This window comes from Heterocephalus glaber, unplaced genomic scaffold (assembly GCF_053883595.1).
Source record: "Heterocephalus glaber isolate CG9 unplaced genomic scaffold, H.glaber_assembly_v1.0 deba00001689, whole genome shotgun sequence".
Taxonomy (NCBI): Eukaryota; Metazoa; Chordata; class Mammalia; order Rodentia; family Bathyergidae; genus Heterocephalus; species Heterocephalus glaber.
The window spans coordinates 2,491,928-2,509,541 of record NW_028258414.1 but is presented as its reverse complement, the minus strand read 5'-3'; the positions used below and the strand labels follow the sequence as shown (position 1 = coordinate 2,509,541).

At 38.3% G+C, this 17,614-nt stretch overlaps 1 protein-coding gene across 15 annotated transcripts in view; it reads right to left on the bottom strand.

Moving 5' to 3' along the window:
- Rnf111 (ring finger protein 111) overlaps positions 1-17,614 on the bottom strand; it is a 122,930-nt gene continuing 105,316 nt past the window's right edge. For 7 of the 15 annotated variants that reach the window (XM_013076236.3, XM_021237152.2, XM_004855730.3 and 4 more), the window contains 8 exons: positions 17,147-17,405; positions 14,254-14,599; positions 11,914-12,066; positions 10,568-10,688; positions 5,262-5,354; positions 3,731-3,826; positions 2,737-2,864; positions 1-1,649 (listed from right to left, as the gene is read on the bottom strand). In XM_013076236.3, the coding sequence (XP_012931690.3) occupies positions 1,532-1,649; positions 2,737-2,864; positions 3,731-3,826; positions 5,262-5,354; positions 10,568-10,688; positions 11,914-12,066; positions 14,254-14,599; positions 17,147-17,405 (1,314 nt within the window). In that variant the 3' untranslated portion in view covers positions 1-1,531. The remainder of the gene's footprint in view (positions 1,650-2,736; positions 2,865-3,730; positions 3,827-5,261; positions 5,355-10,567; positions 10,689-11,913; positions 12,067-14,253; positions 14,600-17,146; positions 17,406-17,614) is intronic. The other 8 variants (XM_004855729.4, XM_087198992.1, XM_013076237.3 and 5 more) reach the window with 7 other exon arrangements.

Genomic DNA, 17,614 nt, shown 5'->3' with positions numbered 1-17,614 from the left:
GACAATAGAAATATAAGTTATTTATTAATCAATCCACTTACAAAGCAGGTGGCTTAATGCAAGCTTATTGACATCTCCACAACTGATCCATGAGAACATGTCTTCCACATACAGACAGCGTTATTACTGACTGGATGCATTTGCAATCTGGAGCATATTAGGCATATTTAAACCAATAAAATTAGGCTATCCTGTATATGAAAGTATCTCAATAATATGCATCCTGAAGTGGATTAAAACTTCCTCCAAAGGAGAAATGTTAGTATGTTAACTTAACTTTATACTCTATATTATGCAGTATATCTTAACTATAGAAATTAAAAATTTTAAATCAGTGATCGACTCTTGGTAATGTATGAAGTGGGGTCTATAACCATAGCAACAGTAGTTGACAGCATGATTTGTGCCTCACAGTATCTGCAGATTTATTGTTTTCAAGTTTAGAGAGAAATAAAACAAGAGACATGTAGATTCAGCTGATTTTATTTAGCTTTAAACTAATAAAAATCCCTTCAAAGTAATCCTGGGATCCTCAGACGCTCTACAAAATGCACAGATACCTGCCAACAACTGAAATTCTAAACCTTGGTTGAATGGGTTTACAAAATTAATGTAAGCAGATATCTTAATTCGTGCTTAGCAAATGACTGAACAAAATTCTACATGTCTTTTTCAATTTCCCTAAAATTTTGTTAAATCTGCAAGTATGTACAATTCAGCTAACTGAAATTAATATTTAGTGTTCATCAAAGCTGTTTCACAGCAGCAAAAACTGAATTAGGGAAATAAAGTTCTAAATGATGTAGAAAAAGATAAATACAATCAGAACAGCAGTCTAAATTTATGGTATCAATATTCAACTCTATCTGCACTGTGCTGGAAGGAAAATGATACACCAAGAAAATTTATATTGATCACTCTGGTGATGTGTGTACCACCTGCATCCGAATGAATAGGGGTTGTATTCTGTTCCCAGTACTAAGGATGGCAGTTAACTCAGAATTCCATATTGTAAATATACAGCAGCCATTTGTCCTAGTTAAGGAATGTCTTAATACACAATATTATCATTTTCTAGAGGATCTTTATACATTAAACTAAAGTACATGATTGATTAAATTAAAGGTTAGTAATGGATAAAAAAAATGCATAATTCTCAAGGCTTGGTACTATGTAAAAAAAAAAAAAGACCACAAAAATCCTACTTACTAAAGCAGCTAATCTTGCCTGCAAGTTTAGGCTCACAAGCCCATAATATGTGCAAAGAAATGCAATACAAGGAACCATGCAAAAATACAGTAAAATGATACAGGAAGAAATGTCAAATCTAGGGAAAAAAAGCTTTTATAAATACATCAAAATCAACCATATACATAAATTGTAGGTCTAGCATTAGTTGTACCACATAGCAGAGCCAGCACTCTTAATCTGATGCTTCCAAATCTGCGCAGGTAGGTCATGCCATCTTTGGTTGACTGCAGTACCAGAGAGGATGGGGCGAGAGGAAGGGCGAGAGTTCGGAAACATGGTGTCAACTTTCACTTGGCAGCTGAGCCTCAATGTCCACTCTGCAGATGGGGCACTTCTTATTGGTGATCAGCCACTGGTCAACACACACTTGGTGGAAAAGGTGCATACATGGAAGGCGCCTGTCATTATCAAAACAAACAGCAAAAATAATCTTAAGACAAATGCATGTCACATTTATTTTTAAACAAATTACACATGTAATAATTTAGTAGTGTTCTGAAGACCTACCAGGTGACGTTCTGATACAAAAAAAATAAAAGAACCTTCTAACGAGAGTTACACATATATTAAGTTAGCACACTGAGCAATATGGTCTACATGTATGAAAACAAATCATATAAAATCTCAATTATAAACACAAGAATGACACTGGCAATTATTTGTTTTTTCCCTAACACTTTAAAAATAGGGTGGTAGCTAAAAAGAGGGATTCCAATTACTCTGTTAACAATTTTATTAATACTATAAAAGCATTTTATATGTATAAACCTTCCTTGGAAATAGTGTTCATAAAGCCTTATTCTTTGGTATGGTAGATAGCACTTTATTATCTTTTTCTCTATTAGCCAGCTGACCAGGTATGCCAAAGGTCTCCTTATTAATTATGGCAATTACTATATAGTTCTGTTATATATTTCATAGAAATGTTTCATATAGCTTTACATCACATAAAAAAGAAAACAACTACTTAAGAGATTATACAAAGAAAATGTCTACAAATTATAAATACTAGATTAGCATAATAACATTTTCTAGATCACAAAACCTTGTTCCTTCTCTTCCTCTGAGACAGTATTTCACTAAGCTGTCCAAGCTGGGCTTGAGTTTGCAATCCTCCTGCTTCAGCCTCCCAGACTATGGGATTGCAGGAATGCACCACCACACCCCATTTTGATCTTTTATGGAGAATATTTTACTCTAACTGCCTATGTCTCCAAAGCCTTCAAAATTCTCATTTCTACAAGATTTACAGAAGACAATTTCAACTGCTGGTATGATCCTAAAATAGGTAATGTATTTCCCACTCCCTCCACCTTTGTTATTAATACAGAGACTTTCGCCTTTTTTTCTTTCACTCAATACAGGAAGCCAGGCAAAGGTTGCTAAGAGGGTAGGACAGCAGTAATCAATATTTGGTTTCTAGTTACTTTCAAACCAAATTCCTATAGTCTGAGAATGGATTGTGGACGATTAGTATTTAGTTACCTCACATCTTCACCTTCCTCTAAGATAGACAAGCAGATCGTACATTTCTCCTCTGTATCTTCCTCAGTCGCTTCTTCTGCATCTTGTTTGCAGTGCAGTTTCCTCTGTGAGAACCAATCAGTTGTTACCTTATTAGCAGAGATGACATTGAACAACTGAGTAAAGTCTGCATTTATTTAAAAACAAAACAAAGCAAAACCATACATTCACATACAACTTATTTCCCAGGTAAAACTGTCAAATTTAAGGATGAACTAAGTGATTATCAAGTATTCAATTAAGTATTCAGCATCAAAAACAAAATCATTAGTTTGAAGTCAGTTACTTTTAACCTAAATGAGAATTATAACACCATATAAACACTCTATTTCACCCCATCCCAAACATACCTAAAAATTTTATTTTACTGATGAATATTAATACACATAAAAAATCATAAAAACTACAAAGGACAGCAGTTCTAACTATGGTACTGGCATATGATGGTACTGTATAAACTATTAAAAAGACCAGAGGTGATCTGCCTGTGAATGCTGACAGACAATGAAACAGTAATATGCACAACTGTGTGTATCATCCCCCTCAGTGTCTTTAGAAGTGGAAAAGAGAATACTTATATACATACGTATACTATAATATGCACAGAAATGTATAGAAAAATATGAAAGAAATCTTTATGCTTTCACTTCTGGGAAATAAAACTAGGGTATATGGGGTAAGAAATTTCCTAATATGCATTTTTATAGTTTCCAACATTTTTCAGGATATATTTATATTGCTTGAATAAAAATAATGTCATTGGGCCAGGGATTTAGCTCAGTGGTTCCAGTGCCTGCTGCGCAAGGTCCTGAATTCGATCCCTGGTATCAAAAAAACAAACAAAAAAAACTCCCAAAAAATAATGTCATTGATGGACTTCATAAATTCAAAGTCTATGATATTACATTTTATGCATCTCAAAAACAGTCTAGAAATTCCAAGAATAAATCCTTACCTTTTTGTATTTATGTGGATATGTACATCTTTCAATAGTCCCCTGGGATGCTCCACGATTGACGTTTCCTAATCTTTCCTCCAAATGAATTAGTTCCTGAAAAGTAAAGAACTAGTGTTAAAAGCCAGGCCCAGGGATTTAGCTCAGTGGTTCCGCCGCCTGCCTCGCAAGGGGAGGGACCTGAGTTCGATCCCCGGTACCAAAAGAAAAAAGAAAAAAGCTAGGTGGTTGAATATGATCAAAATGATACATGCATGTATGAAAATGACACAAAGAAACCTATTATTTTGTAAAATTAATATGCACTAAAAATACATAAAGCCACTATTTTGAATACCAATTAGTCCTAGAATAATATTACCAATATTTTCAAAGCAGAAACATCTAAATTTATATAATTATACTTTGTTCAAAAAACATATTTAGCCAGATGTGGTGGCACATGCCTGTAATCCCAGCACTGGAGAGGCTAAGATAGGAGGATCACCATGAGTTTAGGGCCAGCCTAGCCTACATGGTGAATTCAAGGCCAGGCTGAGGTACACAGCTAGACTCTGTCTCAAAAACAAAAGTATTTATACATGAGAAGACAAATCAATGTTTAAAGAATTTTTCTTATATCATAGGTTATCATAAAGAAAATGGTTTCTTATAATTTTTTTTTTCAGAGAACTGAGGTGATATTGGAGTTACCCAAAGAAACTGGGACAACAGTACTACCACACTGTACTATGTAAGTCTCTACATTCTGAGTGCAGTAGATGAAATTATCCCATTATTAAACAACAGTTCTATTTTTGGGGAGGGGGATCGAACTCAGGACTTTGTGCTTGCCAGGCAGGCACTCGGCACCACTGAGCTACATTCCCTGCCCAAATAGTAGTTCTAAATCACATCAACTCCTACTTTCAAATTGACATGATGAAATGCAACAAAACTTTAAATAATATACAAATGGTTTATTTTCCTGAAAATTCAAATGAGGATATTTTATTATAAAGTGAATTGCTTAGCCTTATACATATTTCTCAGTTATTTCTCTAAATATTAAGCTTGGTCAAAAGCATTAGGTTTTCTTCCTACATTTGATGACATAGTTCTTCATCTGATACTTATATTGATTTAATAATTTTATATATTCTTTTATTGCAGATATTTTCATCAGTTTATTTTTTAAAATTTATTTATTTTTCATCAGTTCTTTTTTAAATACTTGGGTAACTTTTGACTCTAAGATGAGTACTGTTTATAAATCTTTTGTAAACCCCAGAAGCAGTATTCGAGTAGACCATGATTTTTTTGTGTGTGGTACTGGGGATTGAACTTAGGACCTTGAGCTTGTGAGGCAGGCGCGACGCCACTGAGCTAAATCCCCAGCGACTTGAAGCAGTATTAGAAAGCAGACATTTTACTGCTTTCTGATACCAAGCCTCTGAGCATTCCTGGAGAACTAACTACCCATGGTACAGAATGTATACTCTTCTGCAGTAAAGAGACCACGGCAAGTATCTTCACTTATTTCATTACATACCTCAAAATTGCCCCTAAAAGGACCTCTGAATGATGTTCCGTCCAGGCCTGATGAAATATAACGAATGTGAGGATAGCCTGCCATGTCAGGAACCTATTTTAATACAGGAGGATAAGCTAATCAGTAAAAAATAGACTTGGTTTTTACCACTAAAATTGAATAATTCAAGATACTCAATGCCTTTCATTCAATACATAAATTTCAACTTCAGTAAGGATACTTAATTCCAATAAACATTCTAGAATAGGTTTAGATTCCTCTTAAAATCTTTTTTTTCCTTCTAGTGCTGGGAGTTAAATGCAGGCTAAGCAAGCACTCTACCACTGCCCTACATCATTCATCCTTTTTATTATCATTTTGAGAGGATCTTGCTAAGTTGCCTAAACTGGCCTCAAATATGGTATCCTCCCAAGAATCTGGAGGATTATATTTGGAACTTGTAAAATAGCTTAAAGTAGAAGAAATATAAGAAAAAGTAATGGTCCCATGAGACAAGTCTCTTCTACTTGATTTATATTACACAAAGAATTCTATACACAGCAGGTATGCTGCCACATGCCATACAGTCCCAGGTATGCAGGAGGCTGAGACAGGAGGATCCCTTGAGCCCACAAGTTCAAGGCCCACCTAAGAAACATAGCCAAGACTCCATCTCAAAAAAGAGATAGGGCTGGGGATTTAGCTCAGTGGTTTTGCCACCTGCTGCACAAGCGCAAAGACCTGAGTTCGATCCCAGGTACCACAAAAGAAAAAAAAAAAAGAAAGAGATGATGATGATGATGATGATGATAGAAATCTATGTGGCATGAGCCGGGCGTGGTGGTGCACACCTGTAATCCCAGCACTGAGGAGGATCACTGCCAAGTTCAAGGCCAGCCTGGCCTACATTGGGAGTTCAGGGCCAGCCTGAACTATAAAAGGAGATCCTGCCTCAAAAAAAAAAAAACAAAAAAACCCCACAAAACACAAAAACAAAAGAAATCACCTGGGGATTTAGCTCTGTGGTTTCCCACCTGCTGTGCAAGCACAAGGACCTGAGTTCAATCCATGGTACCGAAAAAAAAAAAAAAAAAAAAAGAAAGAAAAGAAATCTATGCAGTAAATATCCAAACTTAAGCTTGATAGTTTTAGTAGCATAAACTTGAACACAGTAGAATTTTCCTAAGATCTTGTCAAGCCAAGGATAGTAATGCCTGCCTGTAATTCCAGCACTCTGGGGGTAGGAGGATCCCAAGTTCAACCTTAACCTGGGCAACTTAGTGTGAGCCCCTATTCTAAAATATAGGGCTGGGGAAAGGGCTCAGTGAGAGCTGTATTCAATCCCTAGTACAAGAAGGGGGGAGGGGGTCACGACAAAATCCAAAGGAAGAAAATTTTGGCAACTTTAGAAAGCTCTATGGCTGGGGATTTAGCTCAGTGCCATAGCGCCTGCTTGGCAAGCTCGAGGTCCTGAGTTCAATCCCTGGTACCAAAAAAAAAAAGATTGGTTAAATAATATTAAATTTCCCAAATTTAAAGGCCCAATCAAAAAAACAAGCATCTGAAATGAACAAACATTTCTCAGATGAAGAAGTACAAACAACATATAAATAATGAAAAAAATGCTCAACAGCACGGGTCATTTGAGAAATGCAAATGAAAACAACACTGAGATTCCACCTCACTCTAGAAAGAATGGTTATCATCAAGAAATTCATCAATAACAAATGCTAGTGAAGCCAGGCATGGTAGCGCATGTCTGTAATCCTAGCACTCAGGAGGCCCGGGCAGACAATCATCACAAGTTGGAGGCCAGCCTGGGCTACATAGTGAGTTCAAGGTCAGCCTGAACTACATAGTGACACACTGTCTCAAAAACAAACAAAAAAAAGCAAATGCTGGTGGAAATGTAAACTGGTACAACCACTATGGAAATCAGAATGGAGATTCCTCAAAAGACTAGAACTAGGGGTTCCGGTTGACTCAAGTATTCCCATCCTAGGCATCTTCCCTAAAGAGTTAAAAGCATCATACTATAGTTATATACCTATGTATACAGCAGCACAATTTATAATAGCTAAATCTTGGAAACAGCCCATATCCCCATCAACACATGAATGGATAAAGAAAATGTGGTATTTATATGCAATGGAATACTACTCTGCCATAAAAAGGATAAACTTCAATCAACTGTAGGAAAATGGATGCAACTCAAGACCATCATCTTAAATGAAATAAATTGGGCACACAAGTTTAAATACTGCATTCTTTCTCTTGTGAGAGAAACCCAAAGAGTGAACAAGGAACATAATGGAGGATAGATATTGGGAACTAGGAAGAACATGTTTAAATGGGAAGGGAAACAAGGGAGGGGAGGGAAAAAAAAGTGGGGGGAATAGAAGGAAAAATAGAAATGAAGCTTTTGTAAACAGGGAGGGGAAGAACGGTTGAAGGGAGGGAAGGGGAATAGAAAATAAAGAAGAATCAAGATGTATTATGTACAGGTACAAATTCCCTATGTGGAATGTGATCAATATGTGTGACAAATATGTACTAATAGAAAATATAAAGGTTTAAAAAACGAAACAGCAAGGGCCGGGGATTTTGTGGTGGTTTGGCTGCCTGCTGCGCAAGCGCAAGGACCCGAGTTCGATCCCCGGTACCAAAAAAAGAAAAGAAAAAAAGAAAAAACGAAACAGCAAAAGTAAAATAAAAATTTCCCACAAAATTCAACTTCAAGTTTTATGTCCCGTTCTCTGCTAACAACCAAAGGAACCTTACTTGGGGTGGGGGTGGGGCGGTGTTTGGCTCTGTCTGATTCAACAATGCTTTTTCTTTCCCCCTAGTACTGAGGCACTCCACCACTGAACTTAATCTTCCGGCCTTTTTATTTTTTGAGACAAGGTCTCCCTAATTATGGGCTGGCCTGGAACTTGTGATTCTCCTGCCTCAGCTTCCCCATCCCATGTCTCTTAGCTGGGATTACAGGTGTGTGTGCCACCATACCCATCTCAACCATGTTTCCTGACTTTTGTTAAGTACAGTCAGTCTTCATTATTTGGGAACTGGCTACAGGCTGAAAACCCGAAATCGACACTGGGCTTTGAGTCAACTGTGAACATTGCTGTGTCGCCAAAAATGGTGTGCTGCCCAGCATGCAGCTCCCGAGGTCTTCCTTCTTGTTTCAGCTCATATCAGAAACAAGAATCTTTCCTGCCGTGTATTTAACAGCATGTTTTTTGTGTTTTTAGTTAATGATTCCATTGTCTAGAACGGCCGCCAAGCATAGTGGTCAAGTACTATTGAGGCTGCTAACCCAAGAAGAACCCAAGAAGTGCTCAAGTACTACCGAGGTTGCTAACTGTGAGGGTGCTGTGGATAAAGTGTGTATTATGTCCATTCTGTTCAGGTCTGAGTTACACTGCTGTTGGCTGTCCGTTTAATGTCAACAAACCAACAACCCATATTTAAAGACTTGAGTCGTCTTTAAAGAGAAACACATACAAAACAAGGTTACATACAGGTCAGTGACTGTGACCAGAAGCTTGCAGTACTCTATCCCTGTATTTCCCATAAGCGGAATGGTTCTAGATTTCTAACTCAGTTTCTGCAGTGACTACACTGAAGGTTAACTGCAGGAGATATTCAAAGTCCATTGTACTAGGAAAAGAGATATTAGGAGAAAGAGCACTGGAATTCTAGCTTTATAAATAAAGTCTCCAACATTACTCTGTGGTTGTTGTTGTTTATTAAGACAAAGCCTCACTATGTAGGTACAGCTGGTCTTGAACTCACAATGTAGCCCAGTCTGGCCTTGAGTTTGCAGCAATCCTCTTGCCTCAGCCTCACAAGTGCTAGGAAGCATGCACCACATCTGACCCAATGATTATTACTCTATGACCTTACTCTAACTTTGTTTCTCAACTTTTTGAGTCAGTTCTCAGAATCCTTTGTTTGGGATACAATATTTTTATCTGTATTATCATTCTACATTTACCTTAAATATTGTAAATATTACATTATCATTCTACATTCACACTCTCCTGTCACACGTTTTTCCTCAAAATGTAATCTTCTTTCTTTGATTCATTTCTGTATATAGTATTGCCAGATCACAAGTGTATCTTTTTTTCTTTTCTTTTTTTCGTGCCGGAGATCAAACTTGGGTCCTTATGCTTGCAAAGCAGGTGGCAGAACCACTGAGCTAAATCTCCGGCCCACAAGTATATCTTTAATTCAGGTATTTCTGGAGGTCCAGATCATACACTTACTAAACATTCAACCTAACATAGTAACTCAGAGTCACTATGTCCAAAACCAAGCTAACCCTTTTTCCAAAGCATCCAATATTCTCCAATATACCAGGTCGTATTAGTATACACCTTTTAACCCAAGCTAGAACTGAGAGTCATTAAAAAAAAAAAAAAAAAAAAAAGAACTGAGAGTCATCCTAAATATTATGCAAGTGTGTTCCACTGATGTTATGCCAACTGTCATTAGTTTTGTTTGGGGATTTTCTGCTTCTATAATGTCCAGATCAGTTTACTTCTTCCTACCATTAAATTTACTTTTTTACATAGCTGAGGAGGTATAGTCTTTCTACTTACAATCTCATCATTTCACTCTAAAAGCATAAATATAATCAGGATATAATCTTCCTTCTGTGGTATCTGAGTTTTGTTTCTTGGCACAGCTGCTTTCTTTCCTTTTGTTCTATTTGAAGTCTCAGAAATGCTACGCTGGTGCTCCACCACTGAGCTATCTATCCCCTTGGCCCGCAGCTCTCTTTCTTACTCCTGCTCTGAGACCTGGGGATACCAGCTTATGTGGAGTTCCTAAGCTCCTCCCTGGCTTCGGCCTCTATGAGGGCATCCAGCTGCAGCCTGAAGCCCACATAGTTGTCAGACCCACCATGAAGCCGCCTGACACCGCTGCAGCACCACTACCCAGGACACAGCCACTCTCCTCTAGTACCACCTCGCTAACCTTATATTACAAATAGCAATGCAACAGAGGTTTCTGCTGATGGCAAATTAACTAAAACACATGTCCCAATGATGAGAATTCATGTTATCTTGGTATAAAGGGAAAAAAAATCTTTTTTTAATCATCTCATACATTAAAAATACATTTTACAATACAAATCAAAAACAGATTTTAATATATTTAATACCTTATATAGTACAATTTTCATCTAAAAAGAATTATTCTCAAATTCAATTAAAACTATAATAATACATTAAAACATTAAAAAAAATTTTTTTTATTTAGAAAAGGAAGATTACTTTTAGAAGAACATGTCACTACTTGGACATTTTCCACGTTACCATTAGAGGCAGTGCTCCGAGCTGTAGGTGGTGGAGCCGAGGTGGCGCGTGGTAATGGCCCAGGTGCAAGGCACCAGGTGTGTAGGTGGCGGGGGTCACTCCAGCTTCGATGCCCAGCTCCCTGACAAAGGAGGAAAGAGTTTAACTCTGACCCCACACAGCCTCATTCACAGCAACACAACTTGGGGAACACATTTACATTTTTAAAAGTAATTCAAAGTTCATTAACTTATAAAGCTAAGAAAAAGATGATAGAGCCAAAAAGATTCTACTAATATTTTAAAACTTAGTTTTGTGACCATGATCAGCAAAGCACCTGTCCTTGGTGTCACACCTCAGAGGCAGGAAACACTGACAGCTCCTGGGGGCCCTTCCAATCTACAAGCCCAGCTCTGCTCGAGGAGCACAAAGAATGGTTCATTTTTCTAGTTTATCAGAATGTCACAGATGCTCCTGAGCTTTTGTTTGCTGTCATCATCTCTGGGCTCTTGGCATCAAAAATAATTAGTATAGCAAACTCTTCTGTACCTTATAAAGCAAGGGTAAACAAAATTGTAGAAAGGCTTAATTTTACATTCTGCCTCAAAAGTCCCTGTCCACCAAGATCTCAATGACCGCCAACATACAATGGGTTCAGAAAAAAATTAATGCCAATCTGCTTTTCCATTTCTCTAGGCAAGAACCTAAGCCTAGGACAATACAGGCTGGGTTTGTCAAGAGCAGAATTTGGAGGTGGTGGAGCAAATTAGGACTAAATTCTGATGTTCCACTGCATAAAATGGTGACTATAGTGAATAATGATGTATTATATATATATTTCCAAATTGCTAAGAGATTTTCACACCTCTAGTCCCAGCACTTGGGAGGCTGAGGCAGCACTTCAAGGTTAGCCCAGGCTACATAGTGAATTCAAGACCAGCCTGAACTACATAGGGAGACTCTCACAAAAAATCAAATCAATCAATAGAAGATTTTAAACTTTCTTACCAGAAAGGAATGTCAAGTATCTGAGGTGATGGATACACTAACTAGCCTGCTTTAATCATTCCACAATGCATACATGTACCAAAATTGTCACACACCATCCCATAAATACATAAATGCAATTACTGTTTGTCAACAAACAATAAAACTTAAACAAAAACCCTCTGTTCCTGCTTAAGGTAGATCTTGTCCCAGAACTGAAGACCCTCTGGTTTCCTCTCCAGGATTCTACTTCCTCGGGGCAATGCCTCACAGCTAAGCTGAGGAATTTGCTTTTCCAATGACCCTCCTTGACAGTACCTATTCCCAGAAGTTTTACTACATGCTGCTGAGCACAGATTCGGAATAAGCAAGATACTGACCAGGCAGATCGCTCGGGAGCCTGTCGAGGGTGTGAGGACATAGTCTGAGGCACATGAATATGGTGCCCATGACCATAGTTCGGGTGCATCCTGTGGGGGTGGGGTGGGGGGCGCTCATGTGCCCGCCTGGAAACACAGAACATAAAAAGACCACTGGAAATAATTGAATAATTGGTTATTTCTTCATGTAGAAAAAACTCTAGTGTTAGTATTATGAACATCTACAGATTAGTTCTAAAATTAACTTACCAATAAGCTATAATTATGCATATAAAGTTATTTAATAATTAACAATAAATTAAGACCATAACCTCCTCCACACATTCTAACTACTCATTTATTCCAATGCCTCCAATTCAAATATCCAAGAAAAAGCCAAATTCAACATTAACTACTTTAATTAGAATAAAAACTGAGTAGAAATAAAATCAACTTAGTGAGACCATGTCTCAAAATAAAATAGGCTGGGAATGCAGCTCAGTGCAGAACCCCAGAGTTTAATGCCCAGCACTCTGTAGAGAGACCAGCACACAGACACAGATACAACTCTTCCACTGGTTTCTAATACCTTCGTCAATTTTATATTTAATGAGTCAAACTATTCTCTAGCTACTGGAGGCTCCGACTAAGTTGGCAACTTATATTCTTTATTTTATTTTATCCCTTTTGGTACTAGAGATTGAACTAGGGCGTTGTGCACACTAGGTGAGTGTTCTAACATTGATCTACATCCTCAGCATTTTTAAAAATTTGAGGGCCGGGGATTTAGCTCAGTGGTTCTGCCACCTGCTTCACAAGCACAAGGACCCGAGTTCGATCCAAAAAAAACCAAAATTTGAGACAGAGTCTCATTAAATTCACCAGGTTTGCCCTAAAGCTTATAATCCTCTTGTTCCAGCCTCCAGGAATCACTGGGATTACAAGCATGCACCAACTGGCAACTTTCTAAGTTGATATTAAAATGGCAGGAAGCCGCGCATGGTGGCACATGCCTATAATCCCAGAACTTGGGAGGCTGAGGCAGGAGAACTGCCGTGAGTTCAAACCAAGGCTGAACTACACAGCAAGACCCTATCAGAGAGAGAGCAAGACCAGAGATTCTATTTTATTGTTTTGGTACCAGGGATCAAACTCGGGACCTTTTGCTTTCAAGGCAGGTGCCTGAACCACTGAGCTAAATTCCCAGCCCTGCATAAAATTTTAAACTATGGAACTAAAGGAAGAACTTACACAAATGCCATGTCATGAATTAGATCAAGAATTTCATGAATATTTTATCAAAGGGTCAAAGAATAAATTTTTTAGCTATTTAGAGAACACTGTCACTGTTGTAACTACTCAGCTGTTCTTATGTGAAAACAGCCATACACAACACTGAAGCCTCTTTCCAAAGAAAGACTTAGAAAACACAGTCACACAGAATTAGCCCAACAAAGTTTGCTGAACTGGATTTAGAAAACTAGATCCTGTCAGGTATAGTGGTGCACAACTGTAATCCCAGCACTCAGGAGGATGAGGCAGGAGGATCATGCTATTTGAAGCCAGCCTGGGCTATATATTGAGTTCAAACCCAGAATGAACTATGAAGTGAGACCCTGTCTCAAGAAACAAAGAAACAACAACAAAAAGCAAACCAAAAAAAAAAAAAAGAAGTAAATTAGATCCTGAACTTTTTCTTTTTTGCAAATCTTTAGTAAATCTTGTTCCTCAGGATCATTTTTAACATCAATCTTTACTATGAGATAATGAAGAAATGGAGAAAAGATTTGCTTGCTAAAAGAAATGATCATTGAGTTATATGCTGAATGTGGTCTGATTTCATTAATTTTATATAAACTTATTTTGTCAACAGCTACAATTTAGATTTAGACAAGAAGATTATAGGTATAAAAAATTAATTTCCAAGGGCCGGGAATTTAGCTCAGTGGTGCCGCCACCTGCCTTGAAAGCGCAGGGTCCTGAGTTTGATCCCTGGTACCAAAGTAAATAAATAAATAAATAAATAAATAATTTCCAGCAGGGCATGGTGGTACAAGCCTGAAATCTCAGCATGGGGGCTGAGGTAGCAGGATCACCGAGAGTTCAAGGCCAGCTTGGGCTCAGTTCACAGCAAGTCTGAACTACATAGCAAGACTATCTCAAAAAAAACCAAAATAAAAAGTAACGATAATAATTTCTGGGCTGGGAACACAGCTTGGAGAAGAGCTCTTGCCTAGCATGTGCAAGACCCACAAAAAACAAACAAAATTTCCTAATCAACTGAGGACTGAAAAGTTCATCAAATTAATGAGCAATGGAGAGAGAAAAGTAAGCATAACTTTATGAAAACAGGATGCGTACGTTGGATGCTGCATCATCCTCCTCCTCTGGCCCTCGATCCTCTGCATGACTTCGTGTGGGTGCAGTCTCTGTGAGGGTGGCGCCGCAGCCGGCATGTGGTGTGAGATGGGCTGGTGCGCAGGAGGAAGGTGCTGAGGGATTGGCGCAGCTGTGCTGGCCAAGTGGGTGGGGGGTGGGGCTGCCACAGGATGAGATGTTGCATGAGAAGTCATTTGAGAATGGAAAGCATGCACAGGATGAGGGATAACATAATCCACTTGGGGTGGAGGCTGAGTCTGGGGAGGGGGATTTCCATGAGAATGGGGGCAGGCAGGAGCTTGGTGGTGAAGTGGCCTCGTCAAAGCATCTGCAAGAGAAAGATTTCAGGTGTGTCACACAGGCACCATGCAGTCACGTACACATGGTTCTTTTATAAACACTCTGGGCTGGAGGGGTCTGCTCTCACAGCCTGCAGTCAGTGGCATAATCATGGCTGATCTCGTGTCAACACCTAACAGTTTTACAACATGTTTTTTTTTTTTTTTTGGTACCAGGGATCAAACTCAGGACCTTGCGCTTGTGAGGCAGGCGGCAGAATCACTGAACTAAATCCCCAGCCCTACAACATGTTTTTAACAGAATGTGATTCAAATTTCCTTCCTTCACACTCGGTCACACACACACCCCCGGAAAGGAGTATGGTGGCACAGGCCCTTGGAGAGAAAGTTAACAGTACTGACTTGGAAGCTTAGTTCTCTGACAGATCAATCTCACTCCTGGGAAGTTACCCTATAGTTAAGACTCAAACAGTTGGGGCCAGGGATTAAGCTCAGTGGTTCCGCCGCCGCCTGACTTGCAAGCTCAATGACCTGAGTTCGATCCCCGGTACCAAAAAAAAAAAAAAAAGACTCAAACAGCTACAATTTAAATGTTCACCAGCAGAGGACTGATGTAATACATAATGCAACAGTAGAGGATGTTTAAAAAATCCAATGAAGGGCCGGAGATTTAGCTCAGTGGTTCTGGTGCCTGTCTTGCAAGCACAAGGTCCAGAGTTCAATCCCCGGTACCAAAAAAAAAAAAAAAAAAAAAAAAAAAAAATCCAATGAAATTAGGGAGTAAAAGAAGTAAAAAAATAAATAAAAAGTGACCTCAATTTTTATGTGCTACTATGAAAAAAAATCCGAAATGTATGATTAAATTTTTTAAAATGCTGGGGATTTAGCTCAGTGGTTCCACCGCCTGCCTCGCAAGCGCAAGATCCTGAGTTCAATCCCAGGTACCAAAATATTTTTTAAAAATTAAAAAAAAAAAAAAAACAGGCAGAACACTATGTATGATATAGTTCCTTTTTTATTTTATAAAGAAAATTTCTGTAAGATTTTATAAGATGCAAAGTGTTGCTGCCTCTGAGGAACTAAGATTAATGAAGGGGGTAGAGTGGACTTTTAACTTTCCATTTTACAGAATTCTGCAAAGTCTGAACTTTTCAGAATATATGTGAAATACTTTTATGATAAAAGCAAAAGGAGTTTAAATCTAAAACCTTTATTAGGACATTTAAAAAGAAAATGGTTTGTAAACTGCCTCAGTATATTATTTCTAAAGGGAAAAGGTGTGAAATCACACATACTAAGTTCGTAGTAAAAGAGGGTCAATTAAAGATGAATACAAAGAAGTGTTTCAAAACAGTCTGGACATAACTGTCCATACACAGAATTTCCCCACTAGTCAATGCTCTGCAAAAACTGTTTCGCGAGCTGTTTTCTAACATATTTTATATTTTATATCATGTTATTAAAAAGGTAGCTGGGCATGGTGTGTGTGCACCTGTAATCCTAGCACTCAGGAGGCTGAGGCAGGAGGGCTGCCTTAGTTTGAGGCCAGCCTGCACTATAAAGCAAGATGCTGTCTCAAAAAAATAAAAAAATAAAAACAGGGCCAGGGATTTAGCTCAGTGGTTCCGCAGCCTGCCTCAAAAGTGCAAGGACCTGAGTTTGATCCCCGGTACCAAAAAATAAAAACAGGGCCGGGGATTTAGCTCAGTGGTTCCGCTGCCTGCCCCACAAGCACAAGGTCCCAAGTTCGACCCCCAGTACCAAAAAAATAAAGAAAGAAAATAAAGAAAAACAAAAGGTAAATAATAGTTATCACCACTACCACTATACAAATTCTGGGCTGGTTCCAGGTGTGTCTGCAGAATGCAAATTTTTTTAAATTACTGGAGTGGAAAAAGAAATTCAAAAAGATATATAACTGCATAGTTCGTTTGTTCTTTCTTGTTTTCTTCAGTCTTGTTTTTTCAGTCTCAATCCTCCTGCCTCAGCCACAGCATGTACTGCCACATCCAGATGGTAGTTATCATTTCTCAAGATAGCTAATGGACTTTAAATTTCTGTCAGACATGCCCAGTTCTACTTTAAAGGCCTGAGCCAGATGAGTATAAACACTTTTTTCCAGCTGGCAAACCACGTGTCAAAATTCACTTAAACCTTAGTAAATAAACACTTGAGATTTCTTAAAATTGTACCTAGAAATACTACTCAACTTTCATATTTCACTAAAGAATAATCTAAATTCCTTAAAACTTCCTTTTATAAAAATCTAAGGTGACAATGAATGTACTTCAATTTCATAGATATTAAAATGGAAAAAAATATACCCCACTCTTAAGCGAAATAAATACTAAAAATCACCAGGTATGGTGGCACAGACTATACTCCCAGCACCCAGGAGGCTGAGGTAGGAGAATCACCACAAGCTCAAGGCAAGCCTGAAATATGTAGTAAGATCTTAGTCTCAAAAAAAACACAAAAAAACCAACAAACAAAAAAACTCCCAAATTTGATGAATTAGGATTAATAAAAGGCCATTTCACAAAGAAATGACAAGGCTTCATTAAATGTATACTTACAAGGAGGTGGCATATAATGCCGACATGAAGAGAGAGAGGGCTGAGGAGGGGGCTGGGGCTGGGGCTGGGCGACCAGGCTTGTTCCATAGCTGTCTATGGACAGTGGCTGGCTCGGGGCAGCAGCCGCAGCCTGATGGCCAAAGATTGCAGCTCGGGAAGAAGAAACAGGACAGCAGGGGTCAAACGCAGATGCTCCATGAAAACCACCACTTCCATGACTCCTGATCCCACTGTTGCTCAGGTCTACCGGCAATGCCTGCTACACAAAGAAAAATCATATTTTACCTTTTCAAAATTTTTGTCAGAACATTATTTCTATTATTAAAGTATTCCTAATGTAAACTAGAAAAATAAAACCTTTGAATTAATTCAAAAAAGGTGGTTATTAGTCTAAGATCTGCGGAACATCAATAAACTACTGCACACACAAAAAAATTAAAAATTAAAAAAAAAACAAAACTACTGCAC